General features: G+C 37.2%; 1 protein-coding gene across 3 annotated transcripts in view; it reads left to right on the top strand.

Moving 5' to 3' along the window:
• Positions 1-20,718, top strand: part of PAK1 (p21 (RAC1) activated kinase 1) — a 142,082-nt gene that overhangs the window by 114,131 nt on the left and 7,233 nt on the right. For all 3 annotated transcript variants that reach the window (XM_054576310.1, XM_054576311.1, XM_054576309.1), the window contains exons 9-13: positions 3,639-3,687; positions 8,869-8,981; positions 12,198-12,315; positions 16,210-16,309; positions 17,370-17,566. In XM_054576310.1, coding sequence (XP_054432285.1) covers positions 3,639-3,687; positions 8,869-8,981; positions 12,198-12,315; positions 16,210-16,309; positions 17,370-17,566 — 577 coding nt within the window. The remainder of the gene's footprint in view (positions 1-3,638; positions 3,688-8,868; positions 8,982-12,197; positions 12,316-16,209; positions 16,310-17,369; positions 17,567-20,718) is intronic.

Raw genomic sequence — 20,718 nt, 5'->3', positions numbered from 1 at the left:
TGCCAGCATTCACGCCTCTGCTCTCTGGTTCCTTCTCTGCATCTTGTACGCTGTCCTCAGTGTACTGAACTTAGCAAATCTTAATTGAATCCTATTATGTGGTAGACACTGGGAATACAGCTGCAAATCAGACATACTCTCTGCCTTCAAGACCTTATGTCTACGGAAGGAGATAAACAAAGACATTGCGATACAGTTGACCCTTGGACAACACAGGTTTGAACCATACAGGTTCTTTTATACATTTACCATATTTATTGGATAAATATGGTAAATGTATTTTCCTTATGATTTTCTTAACAACATTTTCTTTTCTCTAGTTTATTCTATAGTAAGAATACAGTTTATTACACATATAACAGGCAAAATATGTGTTAATTGACTATGTTATTGGTAAGACTTCCAGTCAATAGTAGGCTATTAGTAGTTAAGTTTTGAGGGAGTCAAAAGTGATACACAGATTTTCAACTATGCAGGGTGTCAGTACCCCTGTGTTGTTCAAAGGGTCAACTGTGTGCTCTAAGTCTTAAAAGCGTTTGATCATTATTTTGAGCAAAAGAAGCCAGGCATAAATGAGCAGATACGCTATGATTTTATTTATATGAAGGTCAAGAACAGGTAAAACTAATATATACTAATAGAAGTCAGAAAAATTGTTATGTCTGGCAGGGGGATGTTGATTCGGAAGGGGCATGAAAGAACCTTCAGGGGTGATGTTGGTAGTGAACACATGGGTGTACACATGGTAAAAAATCATCAAGTTGTTCACTTAAGATTTGTGCAAATTACTTTAGGTAAGTTATACTTCTGTGTGAAAAAGAAAAATAATGATATTTTTATAGACCTACAGAAAAAGCTATAATTAAAAAGAAACTGAAAAAAATATCTGGCTTGTAGAAAACTCTCAGTGTTAGTTGAATGAAAGCATTGTTGCTAATGAAGTCATTGAAATTTTCTGTTTTAATTTTTCCTATGCATTCAAAAACTTCTGAAAATAAGATAAAGTATTGTATAATATACTGGTGTTCTATTTGTATGGCATTCTACAGCTTACATCTGTTCTTTGCCTCTGTTGTTTAATCCTTAAAACGATGCTAGACTTAAGTGAATCTCATTTTTTCCTGGTGGAATGCTTTTTCTACCAGACATGCTTCTTTGAGTCTGAACTGGTATAAGGTAGTTAACATGTTGAGAATAAGTTAAGAATAAGATGGGATGGCATTTCCTTTAGTTAATTACATTGAGTTATTGAGACAGTAACAGGAAGATGGGCAAGTGTGGGCAAGTCAAGTCCCGTCTCTGGATTTCAGTTTTTTTGTCCATAAATTTAAGGGATAAAATTTGTAGTTTTAGGGACTATCACCTCCAAAATTTCTGATTTTTTAAAAATTCAGATGTCTGAGACCCATAAAAAGGCAACATCTACAAAGTGTGTTTTCCTTGCTTATTTGGCAGATCTGTTAGTGTAAGGGAGGAATGAAATATTAATCACCTATGCTGATGCTTTCATCCTCCATGACTTAAAAAAAAAATGCCACATTAAATATGATGAATTAGTGCTATTATAATTTTTGCTTGTTCTTCCCTTTAACACCTGAAGATTTTTTCTTTGACCTAGAATTCATGTTTAATCATATGTCTATTCCAGGTAGAAATAATCAAGTACTAATCAGTGGGCCTGAGTAGCTTTCTAGACTTCTATAATCGTGGAGACATAGTCCCAAAGTGTTCATCCCCCAAGGTCTGGGCATATATGCCTTTTAAGAATGGCGCATCTGGTAGGAGAGGGAGAATAGGCATAGGAAGGTAGACACCAGTCTTATGACAGAAGATGGCTGGAAATGATATGATCAGTCAATGGGGAATTAGCTGCCAATGCAAAGAATCCAATCCTTACCTTATGATCACATTTGTTTTTTTTGGCATGTAGCTAGGGTCCTAACTAAAAAATAATGGCTTGGAAGCTGGTGACCATAATTTCTAGCTGCAAGACTAACTGACAGGTGACTTTTCTCCACGAATTGACCTGCATTCCCTGAAAAGCATAATATCAAGGCTTGCCTAGAATGCATTTCTTTTCTTTTCTTTTTTTTCTTTCTTTTCTTTTCTTTTCTTTTCTTTTTTCTTTTCTTTTCTTTTCTTTTTCTTTCCTTTTTCTTTCTTTCTTTTCTTTCTTTTCTTTCTTTTTCTTTTCTTTTCTTTTCTTTTCCCCCCCCCCCTCCTTTCTTTTTGCAATACAAGGAATTCGATTTCTTCAAATTGCATCTTATATGTCTGACATGTGACATATAAAGTTACAAATACTGCTGCATGTCATCAGCTACAAACATACAGGGTTTATGATTATAGGCATAAAATGAAATTTTTACTTATTTAGGATGGACATGATTACTTTCCTAGCATTATTCCTAGTATGTCTTTCTCTCCCTCCCACTGTCCTTCTCTTTGTGTATGAATGTGTATATATACACATACATGTACATAGGTATATATAATGGGGATACCTTGGGGATGGGGTAGAAGCATCAGATTTTATGAGAGCATATGTATTTGAGAAAGCACATTTAATATTTTGTTTCAAAAAGTGAAAACTACAAACTGCAAAATAAAACTCAAATATCCTCTTGAGAGCATAAATAATTGAAAAACACTGTTTTAAAGGGTCATAGTATCAAAGTGGAAAGGGGACCTTGAGACTGTTTTAGATTATTCACTGTAGTTCCTTAAAGTTTTTATAGTTTTTTAGTAGTTATAGTTTTTTAATGTAAATTTCAATTGACTCTAACATACATAATTTTACAACTTGATGAATTTTTGTGAAGTGAGCACACCCATGTAACCAGTACCCTGGTTAAGAAACAGAACATTACTCTTACCCCAGAAGTCTGTATCCCTGTTTGCTAAAAATGTAAGTAAGCCATTCCCCACTCATTCTGAAAATTCCCTTAGGGCCTTTTCACCCTCACTCCGCAGCTACAGTTGAAAATCATAGATCTAACCTTACAACCTGGTTTACAGATGAAAAGTTTGAGGCCACAAGAAGTTAAAGCAACTTGCCCAGAGTGATGGAGCAGAGGAGATGAGGAAGCAAGAGCAGGAAACTAGTATACAGGGTGGGGCAAAAGTAGGTTTGCAGTTGTGAGTTCATGAAACAAAAGTTTATTCTTGTATTATTTATTAACTGTTATTTTCCGTTTGAACAACTGTAAACCTGTTTTTGCCCCACCTTGTATATTGAAGACCTATTTTATTTTAGCACTTGGCTAGTGCTTTATGAACTAATTGATTTAAGTTCTCTTATACACGATTATATGCTTATCTTCACTTTGCAAATGAGGAAAGTGAAGCTTAGAGAATAACTTGCTCAAGACTGTATATCTAGGTAGATACTAGGCAGAGGTTCCATATTGGAACTCAGATCTTTTTGTCACTAGAGCCTGTATTCTTTTTGCTACCACATACTGCCTCTCAAATATGAGGTCGGGGTGGGGCTAGAGGGGAGAGGGGAAGGTTATTTTTGTTGCTGTTATTATTAACACTTACATTGCCAGATTGTATGTAAAGCTGCATTTGACAAATATCACGTCACTAATACCTATGTTTTCTTTTTTTCGTCCCTCTCTCCCAACTGTTGATAGTGCTTCAGGCACTGTGTACACTGCAATGGATGTGGCCACAGGACAGGAGGTGAGTATATGAGACCTGCTATTGTTCCTTCAGCTCTACTGTTTCTTTTTATTTTTGGTTAAACTTAACCCTTCTTGGCTCAGTAAGGACACTTGCTACAGCACACTAGAACCAAACAGAGAAGTAACACAGAGAGACTTAGAGATTTTGGAAAAAGTTACTGTGGCTACAGTGTGGAGAACAGATGGGAGGAGATAAGAGAGTAACCCATGAGTCACTCTTACAGGGAGAGATGATGTTTTGGACTAAGGTGGTAGCGTAGTATAAAGGGCGGAAGTGAATGGATTTGAAAGGCACTTAGGTAGATTTGACAAAATTTGACGATTGAATGTGAAGATGACTCACAAGTTAGTGATACTAATCAGGGGGAAAGAAAAAAGGTAGAGGTACAGGTTTGAAGAAGTTAGATACTACCTAAGAGATCTTTGCCAAGTAAATAATTGTGTATGCAAATTTGGTGCTTAGGAGAGAAATCTGGTACAGAAGAGATTTAAACATATGTCTCTTGACTCCTAATCTAGTTGATCTTGCATACTCTGTGCCCAGGATTCTAGTAGGCATTAAAGTCCTCATTTGGAAATACCTCTTTGTTTTTCTCATTTTGTTAAGCTGAGAGGACTCTGACCTTACTGCCAAGACCTGCTGACCCAGGATGTTACCCTCAGCAGAAGGAAGCCATGAAGGGAATAGAGAGTATCTGGGGTTTCCTTACATTCTACTCTTCAGATACAGAGTGGGAATGGTCGCAGGTGGACTGTGGCTGGGAGCTGCCTGGGAAAGTTCAGAGTTCAAAGAGTGCTGGGGCTCAGAGATTGAGAGCACTACACTTGTTCCAATGAAAATAGAGTTGGGTTTCTCTGAGGAAGGCTACTAGGACCTGCTTATATACTTTTGGTGGTTGAAATCCTCTGGAACACTGGAGAAGTCATGGTTAATAGGGGCAGGATAGATCTCACTGTGCTGTTGTGAGTCTTTTGCAAATGTCTAAACCAAATATTGAGGCACCATCGAGGGTAAGTCAACTTTTTAAAAATATCATCATTATGGTTAAGGATTTATTCTTTGTTCTTTGAGGTAAGAATTTAACAACCTAAATGTTTACCTTTAGTTACTTAATATAACCTTGGGCAAGTCATTTGACCTCTCTGAGCCTGAAATTTATTTATAAAATGTGCATGACAGCATAAACATCACAAGAGTGTTGAAAGAATTCAGTAAAGCAATGCATGTGAAAATACCTTATAAACTTTAAGAATTATGTATTCATTTTATTTGTACATATTTATTCCATATAGCAGTTACTGAACATTTGCTTTATGCCACACCTTGTGCTAAGAATAAGAACTATGTGAAAGTTCAGTGCTGTGCAAGCACTGAGATGTTAAAATCATATATAAATGGCTTTTTGGAAGCTGTGAAGCTGGGGAGATCCCAGCTGGGCCAAGGACTTCAAGTTTCATTGTCCTCCTAGCCCTTTGACCCTTCCCAAGGCCCTCAATAAAATGGTTTGAACTCCTCATCCCAAAATCATATATACATATACGAAATGTACTTTTCATTGTGTATATGTAAAAGGCTTAGAGTGCTGACAGGAAGCTGTGTTAAAATGGTGAGGAAGGAAGGATGGTATCATTGCGCCAATTTTAAATATGGTGAATTGGAGGTGGAGATAGAAAAGAGGAGGTTATAACTATCCTAAAAAGAACCCTATGAGGTAAGTAATATTACTTTATTAATATTACTTAATATATTAATAGTAATATTAAAGTAATATTACTTTCTTTTTACTGATGAGGACTTCAGGGCTCAGGGAGTTGAAATAACTTCTTAGGGTTGTATGGTTAACAAGGACTGGATTAGAAACTTTTGATTTTAAAAGCTAAACATTTGTTTTCTGAGCTGCAACGCCACTGCAGAGCTAAGGTTAGGCATCAGGGCCCCTTGTTGTGTTTCTGGCCTCTTGGGCCTTACAGCTCTTAATGGGAGGCAGGCTCATGGTGGGCAATTCCTGGAAGGCTTGGAGGCTGCATGTGTGAGAAGCTGGCCACAGGAAACAGAAACTTGACTTCACTATGTGCCTGCCTGTGGTTATGAAACTATGAATGGAAGCAAGTCCATTAGGGTGGCTAATGTAGTATGATCAGGAAGGCCTCATTTCCTGCCCCAGGGAATATAAATCTTTAGTGGAGTTGGCAAGATACCCTTAGGCTTTGTGAGTGAGTGCTTATTGGGGGCTATCCAGCAGGGAAGAACAGAGCTCTTGTCTGTCACCAAGAGGAAGATTAGCATGTTAGTGCTGGGAAGTCTTCCAGTTACAGATGCAACAATTATTTTTCAAGTCCATTTTTTAGAGGGAATGTGTATAATAGAATAGACTGGAAGAGGCTTTGGAGTCATATGGACCTATGGGCATTGATTATGACTTCAGGCAATGTTCTTGAAATCCTTACCTGAAAATGCAGATAACAGTTTTTACTTGGTAGGTTTGCTGTTAGGTTTTGCTGAAATAATGTAAGTAGAGCACCTAACATAGTGCCTGGTACACAGTAGGCATTCAGTAATACTAGTTGTGGGAGAGTGGTTGGTTTTGCTGTTACTATTGATGTTATTGTCACTTTTGCTGCTCTGTGCCAGGTACTTACCAAATGTAGTTATTACTATGATTAGCATTTTCATTGTTGCCTTTGTTATTTAAATTTCTTTTTATATATGAGTAACACATTGGCCACTATCTCATTTAGTTCTCAGAACAATCCTGTGATGTAGAGAATCAGGGTTGGTATTATTATCCTTCGTGTATTGATGAAGAGACTGAGGCTTAGAGAGCTTGTGATTGGTCAAGGTCAGTAAGCGAAAGATTCAGCCCTAGAGCTTAGTTCCTTAGAGTCCAAGTCCAGTACTTTTTTGGTGATAGCAGTGCTCTCTGCTGGCCTGAGTATGAGGGATCTGATTAGATGAAGGGCATGTAGCCTAGGCCACAGTCAGTAGCTATTAAAAAGGATCCCTGATGTCCTGCCATTGCCTCTGTTATCCTCTGCCTGCCTTTCTTCTTCTTTTCTGCTGCCAGCAGTGACTTCTGTGAGGTCCGTCAGTACTGTTCCATCCTTCAGGATGGACTGAGGAACTCCAAAGGCACTCCTTTCGCTGAAAATCTTAACATGTGTTATAGGGTTTACTATACGTAATGTAATATGTCTTTAGATCAGTGTGTTGCCCTTCAGACATTAGGAAAAACTGATTATTAGCTGTTAGTAGAAAGCTGCAGCCAGCCAGACCAGAAGCCTAGCCTGATAGGAGACCCTATTCTAAAGCAGATGGAAGGGAGGTGATCAAAATGTTTAAACGAATTATTTCTCTTCTTATTGATGAAGTGGATCTCTTTAGAAGATTGTCCATACCTGACCTGAAGAAATAATAAGAGTAAGGGTTCTTTTTTTCCCCCAATGAAATTTTGAATTATTCATCCTTTACACTTTTTGCTACTTCTGAAAAGACTAATTTAGTTTCTCTATTAGGTATTCATGTTCATGTCTATTAAGTAGAAAAAGAAAAACTATCTTCTGGGAATAAGCGTTCAGCAGATAATGTAAAGTCTACCTCTAATAGGCGTAGAGTAGCCTATTGCTGATGCTTTTGTGGTTTAAAAATAAAATACTTAACAATCCACTGAATATCTCTCCTTCCCTTTTCATTCCCCCAAACCTTTGTTGACTATGTGTCAGGCCCTGTGCTTGGCACCAGGGATTCAGAGCTTTCAAATTAACTCTCAAGTTTCTAGATATATATATCCTAACTAATCATCATACAAGGCAGAATGTGGTAAGTTTCATAAGAGAGGTTAAGTATGATCTTACGGAGCTTTAAGGAAGGGAAAAGCCTATCTGGTTTGGAGAATAAGGTTTCTTTTATCTTGACACAAAGTATAAGTAGTTTTTCATTTTGTTTTGTTTTTTTCCAATTAGCTTTTAAATGTGTGAAAATGATGCAAGACATTGCAAATGGAGAGAAGCTCAGATCATGGAGTATATGAAGAAATACCGTGGGAAGTAGGATAGGGTCAGTTCATGAGAACTTTGAATGTTGGACTGAGGAGTATTTCTACACGAACAGGAACCATCTGTATTTGTGGGGGGGCGGGGGGCGTTGTTTGTTTTTTTAGCAGGGGAAGTGTTATCGGATGTGTACTTTGAGGGAAGATTAATCTGGTCATGTATGCAGCGTATACTGGTATCACTTTTGAGAGTTCTAATCCTGACTTTGCTGACTGAATAGCTGTGTATGCAAAACACGTATCCTTTCTGAATCACCATTTCCTTACCTGTTAGAAGGGGTCAATAGTAGTGCTGAACTTTTGGTATCTCTGAGGATTAAATGAAGTAAACTTGAGAATACTTAGATAGTAGTATGTGACAGTGAAGAGATGGATGCAACAGTGCCTTGGAAACTAACATATATCTTTATATTTGTATTATGTGGAAACTGAGTTATTTCTATTGACAAAAAGTCTATTAAGATTTTTTTTTTCCATACACAAAAAATATAGGGATCTTACCTCTTTTTTCTTCTCTCTTAACCTGGTTAACTCTGACTTATCTTTTCATATCAAGTTAAAAAAAGTCACCTCCTGCAAATTAGGGTGTTTAAATGAAGAAACATTGGTGTATAAGTTAAAATGAAAAGAAACTAAGACAAAAAAAAAAGTCACCTCCCCCTTTCTAAAGGCTGTCTCTATATTGCCAGATTAGAAGAGTCCTTGCCCTTTTTTTGTGCTTATGTAGCACTTTGTGTGGACTTTTGTTATAGCACATCACTTTTACATTGTGATTTTTCAAAAGTATTTTTTAATATAAATATTTTATTTAGTGGCAAGTTTGACCCTCAAACTCTGGTGCACATCAGAATTTCCTAGAGGGTTTTTAAAAATACACAGTTTCTGAATTAGTAGATCCGGGTAGGTCCTGAAATTTTCATTTCCAACAAGTTTCCAGATGATGTTGGTACTGCTGTCTGGAGACCTTGTACTGAGTACCACCAGTCTATGTTAATAAATTGTGAATTCTTCGAGGGTAAGACCATATCTTATTCATCTCTTTCTGCTTAGTGTTCAAGGTCCAGTACTTAGCAAGTGCTCAGTAAATGCTGAGTGACTCTAACTGCATATTGAATTCACTTTGATTTCAGGTGGCCATTAAGCAGATGAACCTTCAGCAGCAGCCGAAGAAAGAACTGATTATTAATGAGATCCTGGTCATGAGGGAAAATAAGAACCCAAATATTGTGAACTACTTGGACAGGTACGGAAAGGTCCTGTCAGAGAGATAGGGCCTTTGGGACTGATAGATGGTAGAGTTGTTAAAGGAAAAGGCAGCACCAACACTTGGAACTGCCTCCATTTAAGAATCTTTTATGATGCTTATAACCCTATGCCTCCAACCCTACATACTGCTAGACAGCTCTGATTGCTGCACGGTCTTTCTGGATTAGGCCAAACACTACCACCCTGTAGCTCCTAACAGTGGTCGTAGCACTGTGTGTCCTGCGTCAGGGAACACCCTCCAGCCCATTTGCCTGCATCAAACGTCTAGGCCTTTAAATCATTCTGCATCCCAGATCTTTACTCATCATGTTCACCCTCCTGAATAACTTCTAGTTTGCCTGTATTCTTCTGTAAAATGTGACACTCAGTATTTTTATTTAAGATTTGACCATAATGGGAGAGAGTGGGACTCCTTTGTTCTAAATGCAGCACAACCTAGTGATTTCATTCATTTTTTTTTCTTAAGGAGGCCTGTTTCATTATTGACTCCTAGTAAGTTTGTAGTCAATTAAAATCTCTGATCCTTTTTTTTTCCAAAAAAAACATGAGCTTGCCTTAAACTGGTAATGTAGAACTTTTTAGTTATAATTAAATTCCATTTTGATTTTTTTAGGCTGCTGTTCCACCCCATCAGATTTCTGTTCTTCAACATAATAATAGTGGTTATAATTAGCATTTGTGTTTGCTTTACTTGTGAGGCAGGGTTTATTATCTAAGAAACAGGTTCATAGAAGTTAATAACTAGTCCAAGATCAGTGAGTCAGTGAGTCATTTGCTAATGAGGGTTTTGGATTTGAATATTCCCACATCCATTCCCTTTCCATCATGTCATGTGCTTTTCTCCCATATATGCAAAAAGAAAATGCTTCTTGCCTGAGTTTCAGAGAACACAGGTGAAGGTCATTTTGGATTTTAATTCCTTTACTATTTATATTGTATGACCAACTAGATTTCATTTCTGCCAGATTTCTTGTTCTACATACAAGACATTGATAACTTTCAGTGTCTTTAAAGAGCAAAGGAGTTGGACTTTGACCTTTCCAACACATGATGTTGATAGCTGTAGAGAATAAAGCCTTCTCATTTTACGGTGGCATTGTCTATGATGTGAGTCATGACCAGCTCTGAAGAATCCTCTGAAAGTTACTACCTTCTCATCTCTTTTAAGAACTATTAAACAGAGAATATAGCTTGGAAAAACTACTGAAGGCTATAAGTATACCAGATTTATTTCCATTAGGGGCTCAGGATAAATAAAAATGAAAGCTTTCCAATAAGGGTATGACCTAATCCATAAAATAGTGAGTTCCTTCCTCATCACTGGAGGTATCTCAGTAGTAAAATGCATGACCATGTTGTTGAAGGAATTTGTGTTCCAGGAATGGGATTAGAAGATTTATAAATTTATTGATTATACCATAATACACCAGAGGCATAAACTGTGGAACTAGGAGAAAATAAAGCTCAGTCCCTGCCCTCAAAAAGCTCCCCCATCCTGTAGAGAAAAAGTATGTGGGAGCTTCTGTGGGAGGACAGAAGTGGGTGGCCTTAACCTGAGCATTCAGTGAGGGTATTGTAATTGAGAGTCTGTGATTTTTGTGAGTTATTCCAGAGGAGAACTTCATCCATATTTGTTCCTCTCCAAGTATGTGATGCTCTGAGGCTTTATCTAAAGATACTATTTTTGAAGGCACCTTGGCACAGTATGTAGCTATAAAGTGGTCAGCACAACCTGAATCTGGATTTGCATTGCTTCAGAACTGTGCCCAGGTAAATAGGCTCTGCTTTGTAAGTGTCTGGAGATAGTCTCTTGGATGTTCGTATATCTCCCCCCAGTCAGTCTAGATTGACAGATGTTTTTTGGATGTGCTGGGAGAGAGGCCATAAATGTTTTGTTGTTACTGTTTTTGGGTCAGGGAGGAAATAGGGTCATGTCAGTGGAGGGCTTTTTACCAGTCCTGAGTTCTCTTTTGGTCTAAGTACCCATGATCTTCTCTCTCAAGAGAGATTATTGAAAAAAGACTTAATTTCTCATATTTATTCTTTATGGCAATTAAAAAAATACAAAACTTTTAATTATAAAGGATATAAAATCTTATGGAAGGAGTACTAAATTCATAGTCAAGAGAATAAGATGCAAACCTTACCCTCTGCTTGAGACCATTTGTATTTTTTCTAGCAATGTCCCTATCTGCCCAGCAGCAGTCCCAATAGCAGGACGAAGATAGGTGACATACCACACAGCACAGCCAATCCAAATAGTTTTTCTGTCTGAAGCTAGCAGAAAACTCAATAGGGCCTTGGACTACCCTTGTTTTTATTTGTCTCATTCTATAGCTGAGGATACTAACCAGACAGGCTAAGTGACCTTTTTTTTAAATCATATAACAAGGCTGAGTGATTCAATCTGTCAGTGTATCTATGGGTTCTAACTCATGTCAAAGTCATAAATTTTTTAGGGACACAGTGCTAAATGGCAGCCCCCGGCTTACTAGAAGGGGCCTTGGCTCCGCAGCCCTTGCTGGATTCATTCCATTCCTGGAATCAGAAATACTCAAAATGGAGATCATTATCAGCATAATGACTGTGTTTATAACACTTCACAGCTTTTAAATAGCTTTTATAGCCATTATTTCTTTTAATATTTAGAGTTATCTTTTATCCATTGATTTATTCAGTAAATATTGGCATCTGCTGGTGCTGGACTCTAGGGATAGAGTGTTAGACAAGACCCGGTACTTGGTCTCATGGTCTTAGATCTAAAAGAACTGTCAAGGAGGTTTTGCAACTTTCCCTAATATTGGTAACATGGACTCCAAATCCTGTCTTTGTCAAATGGTTGAGTGCTCTCTGCTTTAGTGCTTCTGTGTGGGAGTCATGTCTAATTTAAGGAGGGATTACTTTGTGTTGTGATGAAATATAATTTTATATTTCATATCTTCAAACTAGTGATCTTTAGTACTGTCCTTTGGGACTTCACAATTCACTTTGTTTTCTCTGGGTGAATCCTTACGAGATATCAAGTTAGTAATTCTGTCCCCCAGATTCTGCTTTTCTGCAGAAAACAGAAACCTGGACTCTTCGGGAACTGATGGAAATGCGGTTCACTCTGTGCTTAGTCTTTGAAATCCAGTGTGATGGCTCAATGTACTCTGTTTCTTCTTACCCTTTATCTTTATCTGTACTCCTACAGTTACCTCGTGGGAGATGAACTGTGGGTTGTCATGGAATACTTGGCTGGAGGCTCTTTGACAGATGTGGTTACAGAAACCTGCATGGATGAAGGCCAGATTGCAGCTGTGTGCCGTGAGGTAAGGCCAGTGGCCAAACTAGCCTTGAGTAGGATGTGGCCTCCAAATCCATGTCTGTCGAAGTTCTACACCTAACAGGATCTTAGCCTGGGCACTATGCAGGTGGGAGAAATTAGATGGGAAATTAGACTCTCTCATCATTCTTTTATTATACCTGTTTTGAAATTGCTATCACCATAATTTTTTTCTTTAAAGATAACTTTATTCTTACTATAAAATTATATACCCATTGTAGCAAAATTAGAACGTACCGAGATACATATGCGCGCGCGCGCATATACACACACACACACACACACACATACATATATATATATATAACTATATATATATAGTTACCCATAATTTCAACACTTAAAGATAACTGCTATAAATACTTCATAATATTTTCCTTATCTCTTTTATATGGGTATATATTTTAATCATATTTTTATTTTGCTTTGCTGCTTTCTTCATGTGCTATGAAATTTCCTATGAAGCAGAGTAAGAAGGTAGTGACAGAAGAATTATTGCTTTAGACAGAGTCATAAGGGAAGGCTTTGCATAGATTTTAATAAAGGATCTGAATGATACGAAAAAGTAAGCCAAGCTAAAATCAAGGGTAAAATATTCGCAGGCTAAAGAAATAGAAAACAGAGTTTAAATAGGTATTCTCCTTTCTCCTCGTTGCTATTAAATGTGTAAGGTCTATAGTATGCTGGTGTAAGGGGTGGGGGAATCCTCCACAAGGGCTCTAGGAGCAGTACTCAGAGGATAACCACATTTTCATGAAAGCAAGAAGATGAAGGGAATATTTGGAGAAATTGAGGATATTGGATGTTACATTTCAGCAGCCCAGTGAAAAGTTTTGGAATTGGGGAAGGAGAGAGTAGAATATTATATTAGGTTCAGAGTTTTATGGGGATGAGTCTAGCAAATATGATTGGGATTTGATGATGCAACACCTGGAAGCATACAGATGAATTTATGTAGTTGTAAATTTAATCAATATTAAATATTGATTAGAATATAAAATCATGTGACATCAGTACTGTCCTAGAAAATATGAATACCTTTGCATTAAAAACTCTTTAATCTAATACAAGCATAATAGGTTAATGGAATTAACACAGGGATTCTTAGGAGATCTGACTTCTTTTCTGTACTGCTAATGCAGGGTTACTCAGCTTTCTTTTCATTATCTCTGCACCCCCACCCTAAAGAGCCTTTGAAGACATTTTTCTCTAATCACATTGTCCCCGTTAAATTTTAATACCATAAATATACTGTATTGTATATCTGTTTATATGCTGTGGTCCTTTGGAAACCACAAGCTGTTATAATATCTAAGCTGTTTTTCATTCACCCTAGGAACCCACTTTCACTGATTAAAAATACATGCCTGTGTACATGAGGAAATAAATTTGCCTCAAATTGTTTATTTTTAAAATGGAGATTCACACTGTGTATAACTTAGGGATGCCATATGGATCAAAAAGCACTTGGAAGAATTTTTAATTGTTACATACATAGGTGGCATTACTGTTATCCTTGAGTTCTAATAGAGATCATCCCTCTTTTTAAATATAGCTCTATTGATAAAACAGCTATGGTACATTTATGCAATGGAATACTACTTGGCCATAAAAAAGAAGAAAATTTTACTCTTTGCAACAGCATGGATGGACCTGGAGAATATTATGCTAAGAGAAATAAGTCAGTCAGAGAAAGACAAAACGCCACATGATTTCACTCATACATGGAATCTAATAAGCAAACTGAACTGACATTCAAAATAGAGACAGACTCATATAAAGCAGGCTGACAGCTCTGGGGGAGGGGATTGGAAGGATGGAAGGCTCGAGGCAAAAAAAAGAAAAAGAAAGAGAAGGAACTCATGGACATGTACAACAGTGTTGGGAAAAGGATGGGTGGGTGGAGGGAGAAGAGTATAGAGGGGGATAAATGGTGATGGAAAAAATTAAAAAAGAATAGCTTTATTGAGATATAATTCACACACTATGTAATTCATTGATAAAATGTACAGACGGTCCCTGACTTACGATGGATCCACTTACAACGTTTTGACTTTATGACGGTATGAGAGCAATATGCATTCAGTAGAAACCATACTTCGAATTTTGATTCATCTAATTAAATTACATAATTTTATTGTTTTTAGTATATTGACTTCTGCAACAACTATCACTGTAATTAATTTTATCAACCCAAAAAGAACCTCCATACCCATTTGCAGTCATTTTCCATTCACCCCCCTTCCTGACCCTCTCAGCCTTATGTAACCACTAATCTATTTTCTGTCTATAGATTTGCTTGTTTTGGAGATTTCATATAAATGCAATCATACAGTATTTGCTTATTTGTGACTGGCTTCTTCCACTTAGAATAATGGTTTGAAGGTTCATTTATGTTATAGAATATAGCAGTATTTTATCCTTTTATTAGCAAATTAGATTCCATTTATTTATCTGTTCATCAATTGATGGACATATGGGTCATTACCACTTTTTAACTATTATGAATAATGCTCTGAACATTCATGAACAAGTTTTTGGTTGAATGTATGTTTTGATTTCTCTTGGGTATATAGTCCTAAGAGTAGAACTTCTAGGCTTAACATTTTGAAGAATGGCCACACAGTTTTCCAGAGTAGCTGTATCATTTTATATTTCTGCTAGAAGTGGATGAGGGTTCTAATTTTTTGAAATCCTCCTTTTATGATCATAATTTTTGACATCTAGATGCCAGGGTCTTCAGCCTCCTAAGGGAAACAACTCTTATAGGGAATAGCTAATTCTGGATACTGGTTTGTTTTTAATTTAGCCATTAGTATGTTTTTACAAATAAAGTATTTATTTGAGAACATTAAAATAGTATTTAAAAGAATTTTCCAATTGGTTTGTATCTTTATTGTTTTTCATTTGATAAAATCTTCTAAAATTTTAGCTTTGATTTCTGGACTTAAGGTAGTAGATTTAGTAGCCAAACTGAGGTTATCTTTTCTGATCCCCTTATTTTAGAGATGAGGAAACACTAGCCCAGAGAGAGTAAGTGATTTATTTAGAATGATTTTGTCCATCAACTAGTGGCAGAAGTAGGCACATTCATTGTTCCATTCAGTCTCTATGTTACTCATTCTGCCTGTTAAGTATAGGTGTTTTCCAAGGTTCTTTTCTCTCTCCTCTTATATTCTATAACATTTACCAGTTCCAACCATTTCTATCACTTAAAAAAATAATCACCTCTTCACAAATGACCCATAAATATTTATCTCAAGTCCAGACCTCTCTGTAGAACTTAAGACTCATATGTTTTAGTTGCTTATTGGACATTTGTCTACAAATGTTTATAGATGTATAAAATTCAGCATACCCAAAACAGTATAAATTATCTCATCACCAAAATAATGTTACCCTCCTAACTTCACTGCTTCTAATATCAGTTCCAGATGCCCAGTTTCCTAAATGTAACTCTTATTTGTCACTTTCCTTCAGTTTCATCATTACAAAATCCTTTCTATTCTTCCTCAGTAGTTTTCTGGGGGCCTCAGATTCTTTGCCAATTATCTAATGCTCTGTAAAAAACTCCAAAATATATTGGAGGAACTCATGTACTGAAAGAAAACTATTATTATGTATATTATAGTAATGTATAATAAATAAGGAATATTACAAGAAAGATATAAGGCAGCATGGAATATTAAAAGAATGCTTAGCCAGGAGACAGAAGACTAGAGTCTAGACCTGTCTGTGTCACTGATTTGGAGCAGGTCCTTTTACTTATTGGGGCCTCACTTTCTTTATTATAGAATTAGGAGGATGGATTGGTTGATTTTCTGTAAGTCTTAGTATTATATGTCATTTCTTTCTCCCTCTGTCCACACCACTTTAATAGTGCCTGCAGGCTTTGGAGTTTCTGCATTCCAACCAGGTTATTCACAGAGATATCAAGAGTGACAACATCCTGTTGGGAATGGATGGATCTGTCAAGCTGAGTGAGTAGGAGTGATAATACTTCTTTTCCATGTGGGACCCTGTCTTCTGTGGGATGGTATTCCTGTAATAGTAGCTACAGGACTCACTAGAGAATATATTTATTTTAATATTTATTTCCTGGGCTATACAGGATCTTTATATTATTCAGCACTATATAGGGTGTCCTTTTTTTCATTCATTTATAAATTTAGCCAAAAAAAATTTACTGAATGTCCACTCTGTGCTAGGTCTTCTTATGGGCACAGAGGATACTTTTGTCTGTCTTTAAGTCATTCTCAGTCTAATGAATGAAACAAGAAATACGTAATTACAAAAATGAGTTTGATGTAATTTTTGTCATGCAGTCATTCATTCAGCAAACTTTTATTAAATGTCTATTATATCCCAGACCCTCTGGGAATAAAAAATGAATAAGAAGATATTCCTATCAAAGGCCTCATAATTTAAATGAACATATAATTGCAATGAAATCTAAATGAACCGCAGGTAGAAAATTGTGTTCAGAAGTGTTAAGGACCAGCAGTCCAGACAGACAGTCCAGCCAGACAGACAGGTTGTGTCATGAGTGGATGGGCAGCTTATGGGAAGACTGTTAGCAGTTTCTGTTCTGGGCACAGGGTGAGGAGCTGATAAAAGCAGGTGATTAGAGTTTAAATCTGGGACTCATTCATGCCTAGGGAATAAAGCAAGGACCTAGTTGCCAGATTTTGGGATATGAGAATCATTGTTAAGAAGAAAGAAGGATTAGGGCAAGTAATCAAGGCTAAAACAGGCAGCTTGGACATTAATGCCTAGTCATTCTGGCTTGAGGATGAGTAAAAGAGGTAGAGATGATGTTTGTTACATTCCTCCTACTTCTCTTCAAGACTGAACAGGGAACAGGTTAGGTGCTAGATATGAAGGTGGCAATTATGTGATTCCAGCTTTGGAGAGACAGGGATTGCAGCATGTGTGAGTGCGAAAGAGCTTGCTTGACACCTAGGGGTAGGCATATAGTCAATACTCATGAAGGGGTGCCCTAAATATAAGTCCTTTCTGTCTTTGCTTTTCTTTTTCTAGCTGATTTTGGATTCTGTGCCCAGATCACCCCAGAGCAGAGCAAACGGAGCACCATGGTGGGAACCCCGTACTGGATGGCACCAGAGGTTGTGACACGGAAAGCCTATGGGCCCAAGGTTGACATCTGGTCCCTGGGCATCATGGCCATCGAAATGATTGAAGGGGAGCCCCCATACCTCAATGAAAACCCTCTGAGAGTGAGTGGCACTACTTCCATTTCAAGATGTTTGGGTTGTTTTCTTTAGTCCCAGGAAATGGGACTCAGGCTATTTTCTATGGCTTTCAACCTGGATCTCTCTTTTCTGGATAAAATCAGGCACTGTTGAATTTAAAGTATAAATGCTCAAAGAAAAGAGATATTAGTAGTCATTAATTTACTGCAGCATTCAACGACTGAGTTTCTATCATGTGTAAGAAACTGTTCTAATGATTAAAAAAACAAATAAATATATAGTAACAGAAGGTAAATGCTGTGAAAAAAAGCAGAGTAAGGAGTTCAAAAGAGTAATGGGAGAAAGAGGGAGAAGTGTGCTTTTATTTAGAGCAGAGAAGGGAGTCCTCTCATAAATTATTTGAGCAGAAATATGAAGAAATAAAGGAGGAAGCCAGGCGGTTAATCTAACCCAAGAGTTTCCCAGGAACCAGGTATACAGAAGACTTGATTTGAGAACATGCTTGTTGTACACAGAGGGAACCAAGGAGGCCAGTGTCCCAGAAGTGAGTAAGCAGAGTGGAAAATGGTAGACAAGGTCATAGAACTTGTCTGGGAGCCAGATCAAGTAAGACCTTCTGGCCATTGCGTAAACTTGACTTTTATTCTGCATGAGATTGGGAGCCAATGGAGGATTTTGAACTGAGGTGTAACATGATCTGATTTATGTTGTAAAAGATTGTTTTAGCTGCTTTTGTGGAAAATAAACTGTGAAATACTGTGGTGGTCATTCAGTCAAAAGTGGTGGCTTGCACTCTATTTGTAGAAGTAGAATTAAAGAGTGGTTGGACTCAGGAAATATCTTGAATATTTAGCTGACAAGATGAATTGGATATAAGAGAATGAGGAATCAATGACTGTAATATTTTGGGTCTTGTTTGCAGAAGAAATTGAGTTGACATTTACTGAGAAGGTTGAAGAGCAGACAGTTGGTTTTGAATGTGTTAATTTGAAGTGTTTATTAGACGTCCAAGTGGAGATATTGAATAGAGTTGGCATGTAAGTACAGAGTTCAAGGGTGAGAGGTCGGGACTATATAAATTTATTAGTAGGTAGTATATAGGTGGCTTATTTCAAAATCAGAACTAGATGATTGATGAGATCATGCACCTAGGGAGTGAGGTTTGAGTACTGAGCCCTGAGTTACTCTTATGTTTGAAGTTGGAGAAACTAGCAACGTAGACCAAGGAGTTGCCTTTCTAATAGGAGAACTAAGAAATATGTGTCCTGGAGACCAAGAGAACTAAGTGTTTCAAGGGAGATGTATCACATATGATTGATAGGTTGCATGTGATGAGGCTGAGAAATAAACATTAGATTTGCCAATGTTGAGGTTACTGATGACTTGATGATCAGTTAATTAGTAGGGTGATGGGAGTGAAAGCCTAATTAGAATAAAACTGATAGGAGTGGAAAAATAAGAAGTAGAGATGCCATGTATAAGCAATTGTTTTTTAAGGGGTTGTCCTATTATGGGAACAGAGAAATTCAATGTTATGTTGAAGTGGAGGTGAGGGAGGGTTTGTTTTTGTTTTTCTAAAGGTAACATTATAGCATGTTTGTGTGCTGGTGGGAATGACCTAATGGAGAGGAGGAAAATGGTCATCTACAAAAGAGAAGTTGACATCTGTAGCAGTGATGTTCTTAAGTAGATAAGATGGGTTGAATTGAGTACTGAATTAAAGAGCATTGGATTAATGTAAAGACAATTTATTCATTGTAATAGGAAAGGGAAAGCAATGTATATGAATATAGGTGCAAGACGGTTGGTCATTTTGGCCATGGGTAAATGTGGAAGTCATTTTGATTCGTTTTATTTTTCCTTTTATTCCAATCTCCCATCCAGTGCAGGAATTCCCTGTGTGTTGTCACTGATAGGTGGCCATCTAATCTTAACTGGATATCTCTTATTGGAAAGTGCTTCAGTATATCAAATTGAGGCCACCCTTTTGGTCCCAGTTTTGCCCTCTGAATCCACATACCACTCATCTTGTATACCTCAGGATGACCTTGAAAATGATGATCGGTAGGATGGGATGGAAATAAGACTGGGATATGAGTCAGAGGACTTGAACTCATATGAATAGCACCATCCCAGGCCTATCTTTTTATGTTTCTGGATTTTATCTGTGAAATGGGGATAATAATTCTTGTCATACCTATTGGGTTGGCCAAAAAGTCTGTTTTGTTTTTTCTGTAAAATAAAAGACATTTTCATTTTCACCAGTAACTTAATTGATTTGAATATTTTGAGTATGTCAGCTATCTCCCATGTGGCATAATGTTGATTGTTCTCAGTATCTTGATTTGATTGCTATCAACTTCAACTGGTGACGGGTGGAGCATCTTCCAGCGAGAAATCTCCAGCATGAAACTTGCAGACCACTTTTGATACATTCAGTCAGTCACAGCACTTTCTCCATACATTGCACAAATCTTTTTTTGCATTTCAGTTGCATTTTTACCTTTCTTGAAATAATAAAGCATAATATGCTGAAAATGTTGAATATTTTCTTCCAACTTCAGTATTAAAGAGGCTACACAAATATCCACCAATTCTGATTTTTTAAAATTTTATTTTAATTTATTTTTTCAAATACATTTGTCTCTGCCTCCCTCCCACCACTTTCCCTTGCCCCCTCCCTCCTACCCTCCCTCAGCTCTTCCCCTTTGGTTTTGTCCATGAGTCCTTGCTATATGTTCCTTGACTTTCCCCTTCCCTTCCTTTTCCCTGCCCCCCCCTTCCCTCTTGTCTCTGTTGATAAAATGCATGCTGATGTGACAGCTGTCACAATACAGTCTAACAAAACTGTTTCAAATGAAGTTAAAGACAGTTAAATGCTACTAGAGCCATGTTACTGAGAAAAACAAATGAACTTTTTGGCCAACCCAGTATTATCCAGAGATATTGTGATCATTAAATGAGGTAGTGCTTTGTAAGCACTTTGTGAATTAAAGTGTTGAGTGCTTGAAAGGTTTAGTATTACTCTGTTTTTTGTTGTTGTTTCATTTTGTTGTTTTACCTTTCCCAGGAGATGCTTCATGTTAGGGGACAAGAAAGACAACAGTGACACAGGTTGCTGCTTTATAGAACGTTTCCTTTTCGTATTCCTTTCCTGCTGAAAGAGATCAGTTCTT

The sequence above is a fragment of the Pteronotus mesoamericanus genome, unplaced genomic scaffold (genome assembly GCF_021234165.1).
Source record: "Pteronotus mesoamericanus isolate MK-2021 breed Mesoamerican mustached bat unplaced genomic scaffold, CSHL_Meso_final contig_33, whole genome shotgun sequence".
Taxonomy (NCBI): domain Eukaryota; kingdom Metazoa; phylum Chordata; class Mammalia; order Chiroptera; family Mormoopidae; genus Pteronotus; species Pteronotus mesoamericanus.
Note: the sequence above shows the minus strand (reverse complement) of the source record. Positions and strands in the feature narration are given on the sequence as shown.